Below are 18,435 nucleotides of genomic sequence, written 5' to 3'. Positions count from 1 at the left end.
CATCAAGAAGAGAAAGAACGCTGATATATTCGACTAACAAGAAGACCATTATCAAAACCAGATAGGTGTATAAGTATGTCAGAAGAGAGGGAAGAAAACGGGATATCTAGGGCTACGCTGAATACGCAGCGACTTTCAGCAATGATCGATTCACTGAACAATGAGAAAGATGACAGGCTCTTTCCATCTCCCACAACTACCAGGACAATGATCACAGAGGAAAAGGCGGATCAAAGTGATGTCTTTAAACCACCATCGAGATTGTTGAGATCACCTGCTGGTGACGTTTCGCTGCCACCTGGTGATAACAGATCAAGTATGATTTCCAACTACTCTGGAATTATTCAAGAAGGCGTTGAAGTATCATATGTGGTCAAAAACCGGCAACAGACCCAAGAACGGCGCACAAGTAAGGATTCCAATAGTTTGTACTCCTTGAAAGAGCCCGTGAGCAAGAACGAGTTACCGTCGTTGCCCATGTTGCCTTCAGAAGCGACATTGACAAAACATCTAAGTGATAACCAAAGCACAAAATCGAATACCAATGCAGACGAAATTGTCATTAAACCAGTTACTAATGCCAAACCTGTGGGAAGGTTTAACTCTAACACTTCAAAAAAAGTAGAGGGTCGTGGCTCACTGAAACTGTTATCTAGTCCTCTACGTCAGGAAAAAGTTATGCGTTCCTCTATAGGATCAGGTAATTTGGCCAGCGAGAGCGGATCTTCCACTTATAATACCAAATTCCATCAATCTATTCAAGAGCAGCTCGAAGAAGAAGAGGAAGGAAATGTTAGCGATAAGCTTTCAATTGTTTCCAGTGTCATACCCGAGTTGTATACAACCACCAACGAAGCACCCAAAGCGATAAACCCAATACGTTCTGAAACCAATGACTACAATCCAACTATTCCGCCCAGAAGTAAGGACCGTCCTAGGTCAAGGTTGTTCATCGAAGAAGGTGATGGCGAGGGGGATCTTTTAACCGAAGAAATATTACCAACGCCGGTCCAACCTGGTGGCCACTATAAGAACTCATCTCAGATTTCCACAGTTAGTGAACAAAAATCGGAATCTTACTATTCTGCGGCAACGAGTATGCCTCCAGAGGAAGAGACTTACTTGACAAGACCATTGCCCAGCACACCCAATGAGGATAGCAGAGTTACATCGAATTTGAAACGTGACGACACATTGAAGGCTATTCATGATAGGGCAAATCATACCTCTACTTCGACAAACAAACAAGATGATGACATGTACGAGGACATCATTGAGGAAACGCCCAAGAAAACTAAACTCAAGAAGGATACGAAAAAAAAGCTCAATAAAAAAAAATCTGTGAAGGAATTGCGATCCTTTGATATCGACACACTAAATCAACTGTTGAGTGTGACAAAGGGAACCTTAATCGGGTCTGAATTTGCGCAACTGGGGATGAAAATTGAGGAGAAACGTGCCCTGGAGAGACTAGTAGACTCTTTGTCCAGGTTAACAGCAGACATGGTTCTTGATCCGGACCGCTATGAAGAAGGACTGAAAAGATTAGACAAAGCTACAAAGGCTCTTGAAGGGTTTTGATGGTGCAACAACAATAATAATAGTAATAGTAACAGTGGTAGTAACAATAACAATAACAATATCAATATCAATATCAATAATATATTATAATACTAATAATGAATAATAATAATAGCAATAAGTATAGTATAGTATAGTGGTAATATATAAGTTTCTTTCTCTTCCGGTTTATTTACAAGTCATATACAAATAAAAAAAAGTGATAGTAATTCAATGGCTTGTATTCATTGATACTTGGACAAGTCCGGCATACTTAAAATTTCCTTCTCTTTATTTTCACTGAATTCTTGTAGCTGCTTCAGCAATTTAGAATTGGCCCACTTGTCAGGCAAGGGGCTGGTTTTGAAATTTTTTGTGGCCCAATAGTATATGTCCCAGTCCAACTCATTCAATAGCGAATCGTATTCTTCCAGTTCCTCTTCGTTCATCTTCTTCAAATATTTGGCAGCGAACCCAGATAGCAGCAAGTCCGTCTCCAAGATCCCTCTTTTGCGTGATTGATATATCAACCGAGCTCTTTTCTTATCCAATGGCTCGTTAGTTCTCTTTATGGGGGCAATTTTAATCCTCGTCACCACATCGTCGTGGTCATCTTTATCACTACTAAACCACCTACGACCGCACGACCATGCAGCGGACCCTGTTTGAGAGTTGATAATCTTGTAGCCTTGCAACGACAGTGTCTTTGTGAGTGCTGGAAACATATTGTGCATTTATGTGCTCCTTTTTAAAGTGTACTCCCTTTTTTCCTCCTGTTCTTTTTTTACAAATTTCGCCTTTCTTATATATCCTAAATATACTTAAAATCTAGTCTCTTATGAAATCTGTAAGAAACAGCATAATGTCGCTCCTTCTCTTCTATTTCCTATATATATCTACATATCACCAAAGAACGTGAGAATGGGCAGGAAACATCTTGGTGATTCGTTCATTAACCGGCGGAACAATCTCTTGTATCATTGTAGTCTTTTTCACTACACACAGTTGTAACTGTGGGAAACAGTTTGCGCGTAAAAGTCCCAAGTTAATCAGTGTCACAAGTACGTTTTCGACGTTCTTGGGGGAGTGAATGCCATTATAAATGGTAATTTCCTGGGCGCCGGGATCCTCGAATGTCGGACCAATAGATAGCTGTAGTACCCGTTCTATCAAGGAGTACGGTAATTTGTTCTGACCCCATTCGGTGGTCCAGGACTTTATTACCGTTTTAATCAGATTTCTGTACGTTACCATGGGCAGTTTCTCTAGGAGCACGATCAGTAACTGTCTTGCACACAAATGACGCTCGTTTTGTCTCAGCCAGAGACTCACGCCTTGAATATTCCCATAACGTACGTGTTTGTAGAGAACACTCCAATTATCAATTGTTTCTTGGGAAAGGAACGGTCGCAACGGTCCCCATTTGACCATCTTTCCCAGTATCAGCCCTGTAGGGATCATGTAATTTAGTATTCTGGTGCCATTCCTAGTGATCGCTTGGTTCGTTAACGGCAAGTTCAATAAGGACTGGAAAGCTTCATTGAATTGAACGAAGGCATTATGTACTTGAGAGTTCAACAAGTAGTACCTTCCTAATAGATATCTGTATTCTATTTGCTGGTCGAGCTGGTATTCGTTGAAATGTGCAAGCATGCTTTTTGGCTGAAAGTTCTTAAAGATATTGGAACATAATTGCGGTGACTCGATCCTGAAGTAGATGTTATTTAGTTTATTGACCAGGTAGAGCAGTATTCGTTGTTTTCCAGGTATATTTGTAGAAGATGCGTTACCTCGTGGAGGTTTGATGCTGTTAAATAGTCTTGATAGGATGGACGATATATGTGATAGAAATTGGTGACTTCTCGTATGCAGTTGCAAGTGGAAAGAGTCTAGTTTCCCAGCGAGATTGATGATAAATTCTGTTTCTCTAGTTGCTACTGGTATCAACATTTCTATGTGAGGAGCATTGTCGTTGATGAGACAGTTGATTAAACATTGATAAAACTCAAAAATTAGATCCGAACTGGACCAGGCTGACCATGGGTCGACATCTCGGGCATAATTTAAAAAGGATGTACACATGATTTTGAATCTCGTATCATTGGGCATAGCCGGGTGTTGTTCTACAAACGTTTCTAGCTGTTTATCATCAAATCCGGTCAATTGCTTCTGTAAGATAGCAATTTCCCTACCATTTTGGGACAAGTTTAGCGTTAGGTGGGAAAAATTTCCATGTGCTAATTCATCTAGCAACTGGTTGGCCATGTCCATTGCTATCTATCCTTTTATCCCTGCCCTGTTTCTTACTTTGAATGCCATTGATGTGAAGATGGTTTTTTTTTTTTGGAAAAGTATAGAAGAGAAATTTGACGTATAAACTTAACTATTAAAGGGAGAGAAAGTCAACGACATAAAAAGCAAACACAATAGTCTACAAATAATGTCTATGGAGCCTCCTGTGGGGCTTACGGCTATGCCCGTCACCAAGCTAGCCATGATCACGACGCTTGTGGTTCCCTTAGTTGCCTCGATTGCAAGTTACAAACATATATTTCTATTGCAATATGATCCTTTTCTGCAGACCTACCATCAATACTACCGTCTGCTCATATTCCAGTTCTGCGCCATCAATGAATCCGATACAGTAATACTGGCGTTGATATGGTATCTGTTTAGGCATTTAGAACGGCTACTAGGATCCCACAAGTACTTGACCTTGATTGTTTTGTCATGGGCCTACACCACCTTAGGAATTTGGGGATTGAATCTGATCTGGAACGCATTTATTGGACAGTACAAGTGGCTTCAATGGAACAATTTTAGTACAGGTTCACTGCCCATTGTTTTAAGCTTAGTACATTTTTACAAAGAATACACCCCTCAGATTTACGAATGGAATATAAGATTACTAGGACCTCGAGGAGGAGCATCAAGTCACAATGATAACAAGCGAGAAGACAAGAGCGCCGTAGAGTGGAAAATCAACGATCAGTTTCTTTTAAATGGGTTAATTCTCCTGCTTATATTAAATCAGGGGTTTGCAGGAATACTATGCGGATTCATAAGCTGGATGTGTGGTATTTTCATCGATAAGGGCCTGTTACCGGGATTAGACCATTGGAGAATACCGTTTGTATCCTATTTCATCTCTCAAGGCCCACCCACGAGGGCTAACGTTGCTATAGCGGCCAATGCGGCCACGAATACAGCAGCAGCAAGAGCCACTGTAGAAGCAGCTACTGCTGCTACAGGAAATGGAAATACAGGCAACTCTGGGCCTACAAGCCTACCGCTTCGTGGTTCAAGCACCACCCCTACAAATACCTCTAGCGCTGGTGATGACGAGCCTGGTGCCGATGAACCTGCAAGACCACTGGGAGTCCAATTTTTGGATACCTTTAGGAGATGATTTATATCAGCATATACCTACATAAACAAATAAACATAGCAACGGTTTAGCAACATCGTTTACAGCCATGTGAGGCAGTTACTTCTATCATATGTCTGGCTTTAGTATTGTTGGGTTGACACTTATACGAAATATCAGAAAGTGAAAAAAAAAAAAGGAAGGATCTAGTGATGAGATAAACGAATTTGTGATGTAAATGCAGAAGTAGGCACAAGTGCTTGGCAGTTTTCAAACGATCATCGTATTTTAAGCTACAATCACCAACGCCAAACATCCACTTGCAGCCACTATGTCACAGCAGGAGAATGGTGATGTGGCCACTGAATTAATCGAAAATAGACTTTCCTTCTCAAGAATCCCTAGAATAAGCCTTCATGTAAGGGATTTGTCAATCGTTGCATCCAAAACAAATACGACGCTAGTTAATACGTTTTCCATGGACCTGCCCAGTGGGTCGGTCATGGCAGTTATGGGTGGTTCGGGGTCAGGGAAGACTACGTTGCTGAATGTTCTGGCATCCAAGATCAGTGGTGGGTTAACTCATAATGGTTCTATACGGTACGTATTGGAAGATACAGGTTCAGAACCCAATGAAACAGAGCCTAAGAGGGCTCACTTGGATGGCCAAGACCATCCCATCCAGAAACACGTAATAATGGCGTACCTACCTCAACAAGATGTACTCTCTCCTAGGTTGACTTGTAGAGAAACTCTTAAGTTTGCAGCTGATTTGAAACTAAACTCTTCTGAGCGAACCAAGAAATTAATGGTCGAGCAATTAATTGAAGAATTAGGGCTCAAGGATTGTGCCGATACTCTTGTGGGGGACAACTCGCACAGGGGTCTTTCTGGTGGTGAAAAGAGAAGACTAAGTATTGGTACTCAAATGATTTCAAACCCTTCCATCATGTTCTTAGATGAGCCTACCACTGGACTGGATGCATATTCTGCCTTCTTGGTTATTAAAACTTTGAAAAAATTAGCTAAAGAAGATGGCAGGACTTTTATCATGTCAATTCATCAGCCGAGATCGGATATATTGTTTTTATTGGACCAGGTTTGTATTTTGTCAAAGGGAAATGTGGTATATTGTGACAAAATGGATAATACTATCCCTTATTTTGAGTCTATTGGTTATCACGTACCCCAGCTGGTAAATCCAGCAGATTATTTCATTGATTTATCAAGCGTAGACTCTAGATCTGATAAAGAAGAAGCTGCCACGCAAAGTCGGCTAAATTCATTGATTGATCATTGGCATGATTATGAGAGAACTCATTTGCAACTACAGGCAGAATCTTATATAAGCAACGCAACGGAAATTCAAATTCAGAATATGACTACCAGACTGCCATTTTGGAAGCAAGTTACGGTGCTAACAAGGCGAAATTTCAAATTAAATTTTTCAGATTACGTTACTTTAATATCTACTTTTGCAGAACCGTTGATTATTGGTACTGTTTGCGGTTGGATTTACTATAAACCTGACAAAAGCAGTATAGGTGGTTTAAGGACAACAACCGCATGTCTTTACGCGTCCACAATTTTGCAATGTTACTTGTATTTGCTTTTTGATACTTATCGACTTTGTGAGCAGGATATTGCGTTATATGACAGAGAAAGAGCAGAGGGCTCGGTAACACCTTTGGCATTCATCGTAGCTAGAAAAATTTCACTTTTCCTCTCTGACGATTTCGCGATGACCATGATTTTTGTCAGTATAACATATTTTATGTTTGGATTGGAAGCAGATGCAAGGAAGTTTTTTTATCAGTTTGCTGTTGTATTTTTATGTCAGCTATCATGTTCCGGTTTATCTATGTTATCGGTGGCGGTATCGAGAGATTTTTCTAAAGCTTCATTAGTAGGAAATATGACATTTACGGTATTATCGATGGGATGTGGTTTTTTCGTTAATGCTAAAGTAATGCCCGTGTATGTTCGTTGGATTAAATATATTGCCTTTACGTGGTATTCATTCGGTACTCTCATGTCAAGCACCTTTACGAATTCGTACTGTACTACAGATAATCTCGATGAGTGCTTGGGTAACCAGATATTGGAAGTTTACGGGTTTCCTAGGAATTGGATAACCGTACCTGCCGTTGTCTTACTTTGCTGGTCTGTGGGATATTTTGTAGTAGGTGCAATTATTTTATATTTGCACAAGATTGATATAACTTTACAAAATGAAGTGAAATCGAAGCAAAAAAAAATCAAAAAGAAATCCCCAACAGGAATGAAACCCGAGATTCAGCTGCTAGATGACGTGTATCATCAGAAAGATTTGGAAGCGGAGAAAGGAAAAAATATACATATTACTATAAAATTAGAAGATATAGACTTACGAGTCATTTTTTCTGCCCCTTTCTCAAACTGGAAAGAAGGCAACTTCCACCATGAAACAAAAGAAATTCTACAATCAGTTAATGCCATTTTCAAACCTGGAATGATTAATGCAATTATGGGGCCATCAGGGTCTGGAAAGTCTTCTCTGTTAAACCTAATCTCCGGAAGATTAAAATCTTCGGTCTTTGCCAAATTTGACACTTCAGGTTCAATAATGTTCAATGATATTCAAGTTTCAGAGCTTATGTTTAAAAATGTATGCTCGTATGTCTCGCAGGATGATGACCACCTTTTGGCAGCTTTAACCGTTAAAGAAACCCTGAAATATGCCGCTGCATTAAGATTGCATCATCTGACTGAGGCAGAACGAATGGAGAGAACTGACAACCTAATAAGGTCTTTGGGTTTAAAGCATTGTGAAAACAATATCATTGGTAATGAATTTGTTAAAGGTATAAGCGGTGGTGAAAAAAGAAGAGTAACTATGGGTGTGCAATTATTAAACGATCCTCCGATATTATTGCTAGATGAACCAACTTCAGGGTTAGATAGCTTCACATCCGCTACTATACTGGAAATTTTGGAGAAGTTATGTAGGGAACAGGGCAAGACGATCATCATTACCATTCATCAACCAAGGTCAGAATTATTCAAGAGATTTGGTAATGTTTTGCTATTAGCTAAATCGGGTAGAACTGCTTTCAATGGATCACCAGATGAAATGATTGCTTATTTCACTGAATTGGGATATAACTGTCCTTCGTTTACGAACGTGGCAGATTTCTTTCTTGATTTAATTTCAGTTAATACCCAGAACGAACAGAATGAAATAAGCTCAAGGGCACGAGTAGAAAAGATACTTAGTGCATGGAAAGCTAATATGGATAACGAAAGCCTTTCACCAACCCCAATTTCTGAAAAACAACAATACTCTCAGGAGTCATTTTTCACAGAATACAGCGAGTTTGTAAGAAAACCAGCTAATTTGGTTTTGGCGTACATAGTGAACGTTAAAAGGCAATTTACTACGACAAGGAGAAGTTTTGACTCTTTGATGGCGCGTATTGCACAAATTCCAGGATTAGGTGTTATTTTCGCATTATTCTTTGCCCCAGTCAAGCATAATTATACAAGTATTAGCAATCGTCTAGGATTGGCACAAGAATCTACAGCACTATATTTTGTGGGCATGCTGGGGAACTTGGCATGTTATCCAACTGAAAGAGATTACTTTTACGAAGAATATAATGATAATGTTTATGGTATAGCACCTTTTTTCTTAGCTTATATGACATTAGAGTTGCCGCTATCCGCATTAGCTTCAGTGTTATACGCGGTATTTACAGTACTGGCATGTGGGTTACCAAGAACTGCAGGCAACTTCTTTGCAACCGTCTACTGTTCCTTTATTGTTACCTGTTGTGGCGAAGCTCTTGGTATAATGACAAATACATTTTTCGAAAGGCCAGGCTTCGTCGTTAACTGCATTTCCATTATTTTATCCATTGGTACTCAGATGTCAGGGTTAATGTCACTAGGCATGTCGAGAGTATTAAAGGGTTTTAACTATTTGAACCCTGTAGGGTATACATCTATGATCATCATTAATTTCGCATTCCCAGGTAATTTGAAATTAACCTGCGAAGATGGCGGGAAAAATTCAGACGGTACTTGTGAATTTGCGAATGGCCATGATGTGTTGGTTTCTTATGGTTTAGTCAGAAATACGCAAAAGTACCTGGGAATCATTGTGTGCGTAGCCATAATTTATCGCCTTATTGCATTTTTTATTTTAAAAGCAAAATTGGAGTGGATAAAATGGTGATTGGAAAAATACTTATAGACCTGTAAATTAACGGGAGGAACATCGTTATTATTTTCCTATGATTTTTTGAAATTTATTCTCCTCAAAAATCATATACTACTTTTTCTTTCAGAAATTATGGAGCTTGAAAAGGCTGCTGATATAAAAGTCTTGCGATACATGTTATTTTATCTACCTAAAAAAAAAAAAATAAAAGAAAATTGTCTATCTGCGACTGCTCTATAATGGAGATGTAATTTTTGTTCATAAATTTCTTACACTTTTTTGGATGCCTAGTAATGAATTTTTAATGTTCTTGACATTTTCAGCTTTAACATCAAGTTCTTTTAACAAGTTGCCACATTCATCTTTTTTTAATTCTTCATATGCTTGTACTAAAGCTTTAGAATAACCTTTAAATACATCATCGCAACAACTCCTCAACTCCTTGAGGGAGTTTTTGATTAGTTTTTGAATTTCTTTATCTTTGATTCTCTTCAAACTGTCTAGTGTTTTTAAGGTTGCCATTTTAGTAAGGTAAGTATGGGATACCATCCAGTTTTGTTTTGCATTTATTGGGACTTTCATCAACCTAGAAATTAAATCATGTAGATTTTTACCGTTATTTTCGTAAATTTCGAAAAAAATCAGAAATGACGCTGACTCCACTTCAGTTAAATTATTATTCAACAACTCTTCAAGGTTAATTGATGGAAGTTTTTTTAAGAGCGCACTTATTTGTTCCGTTTTCTCCCCATTTGGCAAAGCTTCAATAATAAGTTCTCTTATCAAAGTTAGAAAAATTGATTCTTCATTCAAGTTAGCATATTCCAAAATTTTACCACGGTTAAGAAATTGGGCAAAATTTTCATCTAATATGGAAAAGTCTCTATTGTCAGAAAATGATACACTTTGCGTCATTTCTAAAGATCTCCAATCTTCGTGTAATTTTTGTAGTAGGTGGCCGCGCTTGTCGTTGCATAAACGTGAGAACTGTAAGTTTTCTAAAGTTTTGGTCCATCTTGTATAGGATTTCATTAGTTTATCCCTCATCTCGAGCATTCCTAGTATTTTGCTATATGAATTTCTTTCGAATGCCACCTGAATATATCTTGGTAAATTAGCCAGTGATGTATCGTATAAATTATTATGTTCATGGAATGTCTTGGAGTAAAAATCGCTCTGTTTATTCGGGAACAAAGTAGAAAATCTCGAGAATATCATGTAATCTAGGGAATCTGTTTGAACGTTTTTAATCTTTAGGTTTATGAAATGGAAATAAGCATCGGGAACTAAACCCAGGTACATGTATAAAACAATCAGCCAGCACATAGTATCGAAGTTATGAGGGTCCTTGGCTTGGTAATTTTCCAATATCGTTATACACAAAAGCACGTCTTTCAATTCAGGATTAGTTTTCTTGCACTTGTCCTTGACTATTTCTAATAAGAATGTAGAACAGGAGGAATAATCCGTTACCGATTTTTTTTCCAGGGTCCCCTTAAACTTGTTATAGTTATTGATTGAGTCGCTTCCAATAAGTCCCAATTCTAGAATATTACAATGATGAATCAAATCCTTATCCTCTGGATCGTACTTAGACATAATGCTCTTAAGCATATCTATGTTAATGTGGCCGCTGTAATGATTCAAATCGATTGAACAACAAGGTTTGTTATGGTACTTTGATAAATAGTACGACAAAGATGATTCCGAAACCGAATCGGTGTACATTATATCAAGTTTCAAGCGCGCCAATCGAGTATTCCTTGAGTCTCCCAAATTTTCATCAATCCATTGTTTGACTTCGTCTTTAGATTTAGAAAGTTTGTAGGCAGCATCAATCAAGTTTGTGATCAATTCATAATCATCAAGGCCCTTTTCAATAAGTTTTGAACAAACTTCAAAAAGTTTTTGTGGAGAATTCAATAACTTGGTATGCTTCAAGATAAAGTTTTTCAAATACAAGTTTACTGAAGTATCAAAATTGGCAAAGGTAATCGCAACAATCTCTTCCGAGATTTCTCTAGATTGAGGGAATAGTTCATCCAACACCAAACAATAAACTATAATCTCTTGAACATTTTGAAATGGTTTCAAGTCTAACAAAGACTGGCGCGCTAGCCTGGAGAGCAAAATTTTCTTGGGATCTGAAAGAGTGTTTTCCTGAAACCTTGATACGGCTAAAATCGAGATTGCATTCCAAAAATAATATGCTCTTTTAGGCAGGTTTCCACTGTCACTGTATTTAGCTAGCTGTAGAGATGCTTTGCTCATTTGGTTATAATTGGAATCTTCCAATGCTTTCATAAACCAGTGATAAGACAATTCGTAGCTAGGGAATTTGAAATTTCCTCTTTCATACACGTGCAATGCTTCGTCGTATTTCCCTAACTCTACGAAGAAGTTGTGCAAAAACTCCAAGGAACGCGTGTCGCCCGTAATCGTTGTCCCTTTCAGCCCATATGGTTCTTCTAGCAGTTTATTGTAATCGAACTTACCAGGTGACTGCTTGAATTTAACATAGGTTTCCAAAATCTTGAAGTACAACGCATTGGGAAATTGTTTTTGCAATTGCCCCAGTTTTGCATAGCATTGTTTGAAGTTGGACCTGCTTACTAGTCCTAATATCTCCTCCTGTATCTTGTCGGACATGCTTCGATGCGATGATTGCTGTACCGAGCTCGTTATGTATCGTTGCTTCGCCAATGAATTCTGTTGCAGCTGACATTTATTATTTATTTTCCTAAAGCCCTCGGCGGTCCGTGGACAGTGATTTTCGTTAAAGGTGACTGAAAAATTTTAGATGCTCATCGCGATGGTTCTCAAAGAATCTATCACCTAAAAAGATACAGAAATTGCTATAATATTTACGAGTTAGAAGGTTACTTAGCCTTATTTTGCTTCACGTCTTTCTTTATACATTCGTCAGGTGTTGAAAGAGTTCAACCAAAGATGTCTTCTATCTACAAAGCCCTCGCAGGAAAGAGCAAAGATAATAAATCTGAAAAGAAGCAAGGCAATGTCAAGCAATTTATGAACAAGCAAAGAACTCTTCTGATTTCGAGTAGAGGTGTTAACTATAGACATCGTCATTTAATTCAAGACTTAAGCGGATTATTGCCTCATTCCAGAAAGGAGCCAAAATTGGATACTAAAAAGGATCTTCAACAGTTGAACGAAATCGCTGAGTTGTACAATTGTAATAATGTTCTATTCTTTGAGGCCAGAAAACACCAAGATTTGTATCTATGGTTATCCAAGCCGCCAAATGGGCCAACTATAAAATTTTACATTCAAAACTTGCATACTATGGATGAGTTGAATTTTACAGGTAACTGTTTAAAGGGTTCTCGTCCGGTATTGTCGTTTGATCAACGTTTCGAATCCTCCCCACACTACCAATTAATTAAGGAGTTGCTAGTGCATAATTTTGGTGTACCACCAAATGCTAGAAAATCTAAGCCATTTATTGATCACGTCATGTCCTTCAGTATTGTAGATGATAAAATATGGGTGAGGACATATGAGATCTCACACAGTACTAAGAACAAAGAAGAATATGAAGATGGCGAAGAAGACATATCATTAGTGGAAATTGGCCCTAGGTTTGTTATGACTGTCATTTTGATCCTAGAAGGTTCATTTGGTGGTCCAAAGATCTATGAAAATAAACAATATGTTTCGCCAAACGTCGTAAGAGCTCAAATTAAACAACAAGCTGCTGAGGAGGCAAAGTCTAGAGCTGAAGCTGCTGTGGAAAGAAAAATTAAGAGAAGAGAGAATGTTCTTGCCGCCGATCCTTTATCAAACGATGCCTTGTTTAAATAATAAGCATAATACTATCAGAGAGTTTTACATAACATTGTATATTAAAAAGATATAACAAGAAAAGAGTGGATGTAGCAACTGTCTAGTTATAGACCTCTTTTTAATAATTTAATGTTTAAATCTTGAATATCGAAAGCTGTATATATAAAGAATATTTATTGTATGTACAAAAGATCTTCAACCGCGCAGCAATCAAGCTATATTTACGCATCTTGCTTTTCCGAATGTTTCTTTAAGTAGTTTTCAATGAATTTTTCCTCGTCTTTGTTGTCTGTTTTGATGTCGACTGTTTTTGGCTTTGCGCTTTTAAAAGGATTTGGAACAACCAATAAACCTAGCAGTCCTAATGTCCCAATGGCTAGTTGGTGTGGAGGGATAGCTTTCCCCATGAAATGATAAGCAGCACCCATTGTCGTAGTTATAAATTATTATTTGAAGTCACCTGGCCTTATTCAATGCTAACGAGTTATGTGCTCTATGGGGGGACTTGCTCCTAAAAAGCTCTTTTTTTTCCCTTTGCATCGAGAAGCGGACTCTGACCAATCACCATCGAGATCGCGATGAAGTATTTTCTATACCATATTTAGATATAAACCAAAATTAATGCTGGTAAGATGCAGTATAATGGGTTTTACTTATTTATGATTCATTCTATAAGCGCTTAATAAGTTTTGTAATCGCGTCACGATCTCAGTACACTCTTGACCTGAAACTGCTTCAAAGTAGTACCTTTTGATATCATCTTGCCCCTCTCTTCTTACGAAAATTTTGAAATGCTCAGGGACTCTTTTGGATTTTTTGACAAGAACCACTTGACTAATGTGTAACGACTTAGTCTTTACATTATCATGCCAATGTATACGTCCCTCCGGGGGTACAATGTATATGTAGTCGCCATCAATGGCTAGTGTTCTTTCATGCTTGTTTATAAATGACATTTGCTGCCTTCTCCATACCTTATATTTATGATACGCTCCGGTAAAAAGATCTTGGAAGTTATCTCCAACTCCATTTGGAGTGTCAGGCGTGTGCTCCATCGTACTCTGAGAACGGTTTATATTATGAAACTGCAGTGTCCCATGCAAAGAGGATTTGGATGAATTCTTGTTCTTGAAAAACCCATTTCCATTGGCGAGACCGCCAGCCGTTGAAACACTTCCACTAGCAACACTTGATGACGAATGCTGCTTTGCCAAGCCCAGCTTATACTTCGTGGATATCTTCTTAGCTTTGGATGTAACTTTCGTGTTTTCAGGAATGGCAGCCACAGCCCCTCCAGCATCTGCTTTGAGATAAGAGTTCAGAGGCTCCAAAGTTAACGGAGTTAGATCATTACTTTGGATCGTTGGCAAAACGGGCTTCTTTAGGTCAGGTTTCATTTTTTCCAAATGCAACTCCCTTGCATCTTTTTTAGAGATGAGTTCCACCTTATTAATACCATCGAGCCTTAATACCGTATCATTCAAGTCCAGTATATAGTTCTTTCCTAGAACTTTTAATGCATATTCATTAGGATCCATATTTTTCATTTTGCAATATTTTACCAAAATATCGTTTATATGTGAGGTCACTAAAACACTTATGGTAGTATAGTTAAATTTGGGATTCACGTTAGGATACAAATATACTGTTACATCAATGATTTTCGAACCGTTTGTCTTATCGATGTCGTCTTCATTACCTATAATAGGTTTGTAGAAACTTAGTTGGTTGATGGTTCCGTCAGTTGTATCGTGACTGCTGTTAGCATCCAAAGTAGAAGCATCCATTAGGCCCCCACCAGTTTCAAATGGTAAAGGTGTTTCAATTTCATTTTGAGACTTCTCGGCATCATCAACCTTACATAAAACAACTTCGCTGTCCGAAATTGATTGAATAGTGCTTTTTCTATCTAGTTTACCAAAGTTATCCTCAAAAGGTTCACCGTCTTCATCGACAATTTTCAAAGAGAAGTTATTAGGATTAGAAATGTCTTCAACTGTCAATCCATCTTCTTCAAAATTGTCCGGTTTTTTCTCAGTAGAATACAAAAATAAAGCAAATCCAATAACTTCGAAGATGGTAGACGATTTTCGGACTTTGGTAGTGAAGGAATTTCTTTTATATTTTTTGGAAGCTTGAATGTATATTTCGAGACCCATTGATTCATAATTTGGTACTTTATCTCCGCAAACAAATGAAAAATATTCTAACACATCTACAGAATTAGTATTTGTTCTCTTTTTCTTTTTGTTGAACATATTCGATAACTGTGAGGCCTTCGGTTTCGACACTAGATAATCGGTGGTTTTCTCAATAAGGATGTTCCCCTCTTTCGAGCTTTTATGGACACTTGATGGAACACTAGGTTGAGAATGGTCCTGCTTTAACGTCAACGTGCTCTTCCTTGCCCTATGCAATACACTGTCAGAAACCTTTGGGGCTTTCATGTGTTCACTACTGGCCGTCGATGAAGTTCTTCCATGTCCTCGTAAAAGAGGAGACCTTGTTGAAGTTAAATTCGAGCTAACAGAAAATTTTCTATTAGAACTGGTTAAGGATGTTGGCTCCTTTCCTGATATAACAGTATCGCGCCTTTCTTTTGGGTGTCGCGATGAATTCATAGTCAGTACGGCTTTATCGAAGACATTGTTTAAGGTAGAGTCATCATCGCCATGATAGATGCCATATTTTTGCATAGACATTGGTATGGAATGAGAGGGTATAGTATTAGTTTGCATGTCTGAATCAAGAGACATTTCACCGCTCTCCATGGTTGACGAGTCGTTATTAGAATAACGTTCTTCGGAATATTCAGATCCTAAAAGGGACTTCCCATATGATGAGCCAGGAGTGATTCGGTCACGATTTTGTGCATTGAATTCATTGCTATTACTGCGGCTGTCTTTTGAATCCCTGTTCATGACCGCCGTTCCATCATTTGTAGATTCATGTCCTCCCAAATCAGATACTGTTTTGTTTATGTTTGAGGTCACTGTATCAAAATTCAAATCATCTAAATCTTTTTCATTGATATAAGATTCCATATCGGAAATATTGTTGCTTTCCGTTTCCGTCAAACCGTCCCTACTCACCGATCCGTTACCGCTGGCGCTGCTTCCATCTCCATGTATACCTTTATTGGCATTCAGTGAATCAGATTTTTGTCCATCATTTTTATTGTCAGTTAAAAAAATTTTCCCCTTTTGACTTGTGGGGAAATGAGATTTTAACCTTGAAGCACTTCCTATATTGCCATTTGAACTCTCTCGATCATCAAGAATGCTGATGCTGTTTCTGTTATTTGTGTAGGTGTTGTTTTTATTGTTGGACATGCCGTTGATGCCTTTGTGGGCTGGACTTGCTCCAGAACCCTTAGCATCAAAATCATCATCTAACTGAAAAAATTGAGAGTGTATATCGTCACCTTCTTCGTCATCGTCGTCGTCATCATCTTCTTCTTCTAAGTTTTCATCGAAATCGAAGTTCATATCGAATTTACTGCCTTTCTTATTATGGCGAGCACCAGGTGGATGCAAAGTAGATGATTTTGCTCTTGTATTAGTTGTATTCATGACATTTTTATTTCCAGAAGTATTTGAGTGGTCCCTTCGACTTTTGAATATCCTCACGAAAGGAAGCGACGATCTCTTACTAGATTTCTTCTGCATTTCCATCGAACTATTTAAATATGAGTCTTCCTTTGAGGAAGTTTTGTGATGTTTTCCACTGGTATGGTCGTCATCATTTAAAAGAGAGTTCGACGCAGATGAATTAAGTGGATTATAACGAAGTGTTCCATTTTCTTCAACTATCAGAGTATTTTTTGCACTTTTATCTTGCAAATTTCGTGTTTCTTCCTCGTCTCTTTCAGTCTTCTCTGCTCCTATTAAATTCTGGTTAGCCTTTCCTTTTTGGCCTTCATTCTCCCTCATTATCCTCATTTTCCCTAATGAAGCATAGTTTTCCATAAAATCCTTAGATACCGGTGGAGACTCTAGTTCAGGTAACAAGCTTACGCCGTCTGAGTTCATATATAATTCACGGATAGAAGAATCTAAGCACTGCTCTGTGTTGAATTCATCTACGGGTATGTACGGTTTTATTATTCTTTTCATTTGATCTTTCTCCGGACACACTCGTAGAAACTGAGCCCGCAGTTCATTTAATACCGTCACCGTGTCCATTATCGTCTTATTATGGTGTGGTGGGGGTTTTACAAACACTGTTTTATTTAGTTTTCCTGTTCAGTAGCCTGTATCTATTGAGAATTATTATACCGTATATTTTTTGACGCGGGCTGATATGTAAGGTCGGCTAAAAAAAAGAAAAATTTCAAAAGTTAAACTAACCTCATCGCAACCACAATCCATTTAAAGCCTGGTTCTAGAGGCTTCATAGACGTTTACAGATTTAATAAAGTAGATAGCGTACAGTTTTAATGGCTCTCTCTTCAAACTGGCAGGCACTATTAGCCTCCGAAAGCAATCCTACCTCCAATGGAAAGAATAAGCAATCAAATAGGAAAATCAGAAACGTTAAGAAAGTTAGCAAAACAGTAAATGTCAGTAGTACAACCCAATATGCCCCTCGAAAGCGCAAAAACGGCAGTAAAATTATGGACATGGTATATAACATGAACAAGGAGATTAGTAAGCATGAGAAAGACAAGCTCGAGGGAAAAGTGTTTGAATTCAACCCAAATAAAGCAAATACTAGTACTACTATTAAAGAGCCAGTAAAAGTGGGTATTTCGGAAGATACTCGTATTAATAGTAATAAGAGTAAAGAAATTGGGAAATACATCGCCATGGATTGTGAATTTGTAGGCGTTGGTCCCGAGGGTAAAGAGTCTGCGTTAGCTAGAATATCAATCGTAAATTATTTTGGACATGTCGTCCTCGATGAATTTGTTAAGCCAAGAGAGAAAGTTGTAGAATGGAGAACTTGGGTTAGTGGTATTAAACCAGAGCATATGAAAAATGCCATTACATTCAAAGAAGCTCAAAAAAAGACTGCGGATATTCTGGAAGGTAGAATTCTTGTAGGGCACGCTTTAAAGCATGATCTCGAAGCATTGATGTTATCCCACCCAAAGTCACTACTCAGGGACACTTCAAGACACCTCCCATTCAGGAAGTTGTATGCTAAGGGTAAAACACCCAGCTTAAAGAAATTAACCAGGGAGGTTTTAAAAATTTCCATTCAAGAAGGTGAGCATTCTTCAGTCGAAGATGCTCGTGCCACCATGCTATTATATAAAAAGGAAAAAACGGAATTTGAAAAAATTCACAGAAACACTTTCAACTAAGACGGTAGATGAATGGCCCCTTTTATTCTTACAATTAAAATGCATTGGTATGTACATTAGTCTATGTGGCGCTTGAATTTACTGAGCCATTCATTACACGATAGAATATATAAAAATTGTAGCTGTATAAAAGCAACCCACGTAACAAATTGCGAAAAATTAGCGATAAGAAAACCCTAACATGAGATATGT

At 38.1% G+C, this 18,435-nt stretch overlaps 10 protein-coding genes across 10 annotated transcripts; 5 read left to right on the top strand and 5 right to left on the bottom strand.

Annotated features, from left to right (window-relative positions):
* Positions 1 to 75: 75 nt before the first annotated feature.
* NBA1 (Nba1p) lies at positions 76 to 1,581 on the top strand (the record flags this gene model as incomplete). The annotated part of the gene is made up of 1 exon (NM_001183325.1): positions 76 to 1,581. The coding sequence occupies one exon, from the start codon at positions 76 to 78 to the stop codon at positions 1,579 to 1,581; it is 1,506 nt and encodes a 501-aa protein (NP_014571.1).
* A 224-nt stretch (positions 1,582 to 1,805) lies between these two features.
* On the bottom strand, positions 1,806 to 2,294 carry SDH5 (succinate dehydrogenase assembly factor SDH5; the record flags this gene model as incomplete). Its single annotated transcript, NM_001183326.1, has 1 exon — positions 1,806 to 2,294. The coding sequence occupies one exon, from the start codon at positions 2,292 to 2,294 to the stop codon at positions 1,806 to 1,808; it is 489 nt and encodes a 162-aa protein (NP_014570.1).
* A 169-nt stretch (positions 2,295 to 2,463) lies between these two features.
* On the bottom strand, positions 2,464 to 3,831 carry THP1 (Thp1p; the record flags this gene model as incomplete). Its single annotated transcript, NM_001183327.1, has 1 exon — positions 2,464 to 3,831. One exon carries the CDS (start codon positions 3,829 to 3,831, stop codon positions 2,464 to 2,466), a length of 1,368 nt encoding a protein of 455 aa, NP_014569.1.
* Positions 3,832 to 4,000: 169 nt separating this feature from the next.
* DSC2 (Dsc2p) lies at positions 4,001 to 4,969 on the top strand (the record flags this gene model as incomplete). The annotated part of the gene is made up of 1 exon (NM_001183328.1): positions 4,001 to 4,969. One exon carries the CDS (start codon positions 4,001 to 4,003, stop codon positions 4,967 to 4,969), a length of 969 nt encoding a protein of 322 aa, NP_014568.1.
* A 289-nt stretch (positions 4,970 to 5,258) lies between these two features.
* YOL075C (uncharacterized protein) lies at positions 5,259 to 9,143 on the top strand (the record flags this gene model as incomplete). The annotated part of the gene is made up of 1 exon (NM_001183329.2): positions 5,259 to 9,143. The coding sequence occupies one exon, from the start codon at positions 5,259 to 5,261 to the stop codon at positions 9,141 to 9,143; it is 3,885 nt and encodes a 1,294-aa protein (NP_014567.2).
* A 243-nt stretch (positions 9,144 to 9,386) lies between these two features.
* MDM20 (Mdm20p) lies at positions 9,387 to 11,777 on the bottom strand (the record flags this gene model as incomplete). Its single annotated transcript, NM_001183330.1, has 1 exon — positions 9,387 to 11,777. One exon carries the CDS (start codon positions 11,775 to 11,777, stop codon positions 9,387 to 9,389), a length of 2,391 nt encoding a protein of 796 aa, NP_014566.1.
* A 300-nt stretch (positions 11,778 to 12,077) lies between these two features.
* BRX1 (ribosome biogenesis protein BRX1) lies at positions 12,078 to 12,953 on the top strand (the record flags this gene model as incomplete). Its single annotated transcript, NM_001183331.2, has 1 exon — positions 12,078 to 12,953. The coding sequence occupies one exon, from the start codon at positions 12,078 to 12,080 to the stop codon at positions 12,951 to 12,953; it is 876 nt and encodes a 291-aa protein (NP_014565.2).
* A 203-nt stretch (positions 12,954 to 13,156) lies between these two features.
* On the bottom strand, positions 13,157 to 13,363 carry ATP19 (F1F0 ATP synthase subunit k; the record flags this gene model as incomplete). Its single annotated transcript, NM_001184377.1, has 1 exon — positions 13,157 to 13,363. The coding sequence occupies one exon, from the start codon at positions 13,361 to 13,363 to the stop codon at positions 13,157 to 13,159; it is 207 nt and encodes a 68-aa protein (NP_014564.1).
* Positions 13,364 to 13,588: 225 nt separating this feature from the next.
* AVO1 (Avo1p) lies at positions 13,589 to 17,119 on the bottom strand (the record flags this gene model as incomplete). Its single annotated transcript, NM_001183332.1, has 1 exon — positions 13,589 to 17,119. The coding sequence occupies one exon, from the start codon at positions 17,117 to 17,119 to the stop codon at positions 13,589 to 13,591; it is 3,531 nt and encodes a 1,176-aa protein (NP_014563.1).
* A 254-nt stretch (positions 17,120 to 17,373) lies between these two features.
* Positions 17,374 to 18,243, top strand: REX4 (putative 3'-5' exonuclease; the record flags this gene model as incomplete). The annotated part of the gene is made up of 1 exon (NM_001183334.1): positions 17,374 to 18,243. One exon carries the CDS (start codon positions 17,374 to 17,376, stop codon positions 18,241 to 18,243), a length of 870 nt encoding a protein of 289 aa, NP_014561.1.
* Between the last annotated feature and the right edge of the window lie 192 nt (positions 18,244 to 18,435).

Source organism: Saccharomyces cerevisiae, chromosome XV (genome assembly GCF_000146045.2).
Source record: "Saccharomyces cerevisiae S288C chromosome XV, complete sequence".
Taxonomy (NCBI): Eukaryota; Fungi; Ascomycota; class Saccharomycetes; order Saccharomycetales; family Saccharomycetaceae; genus Saccharomyces; species Saccharomyces cerevisiae.
This window is presented reverse-complemented; position numbering and strand designations above follow the sequence as displayed.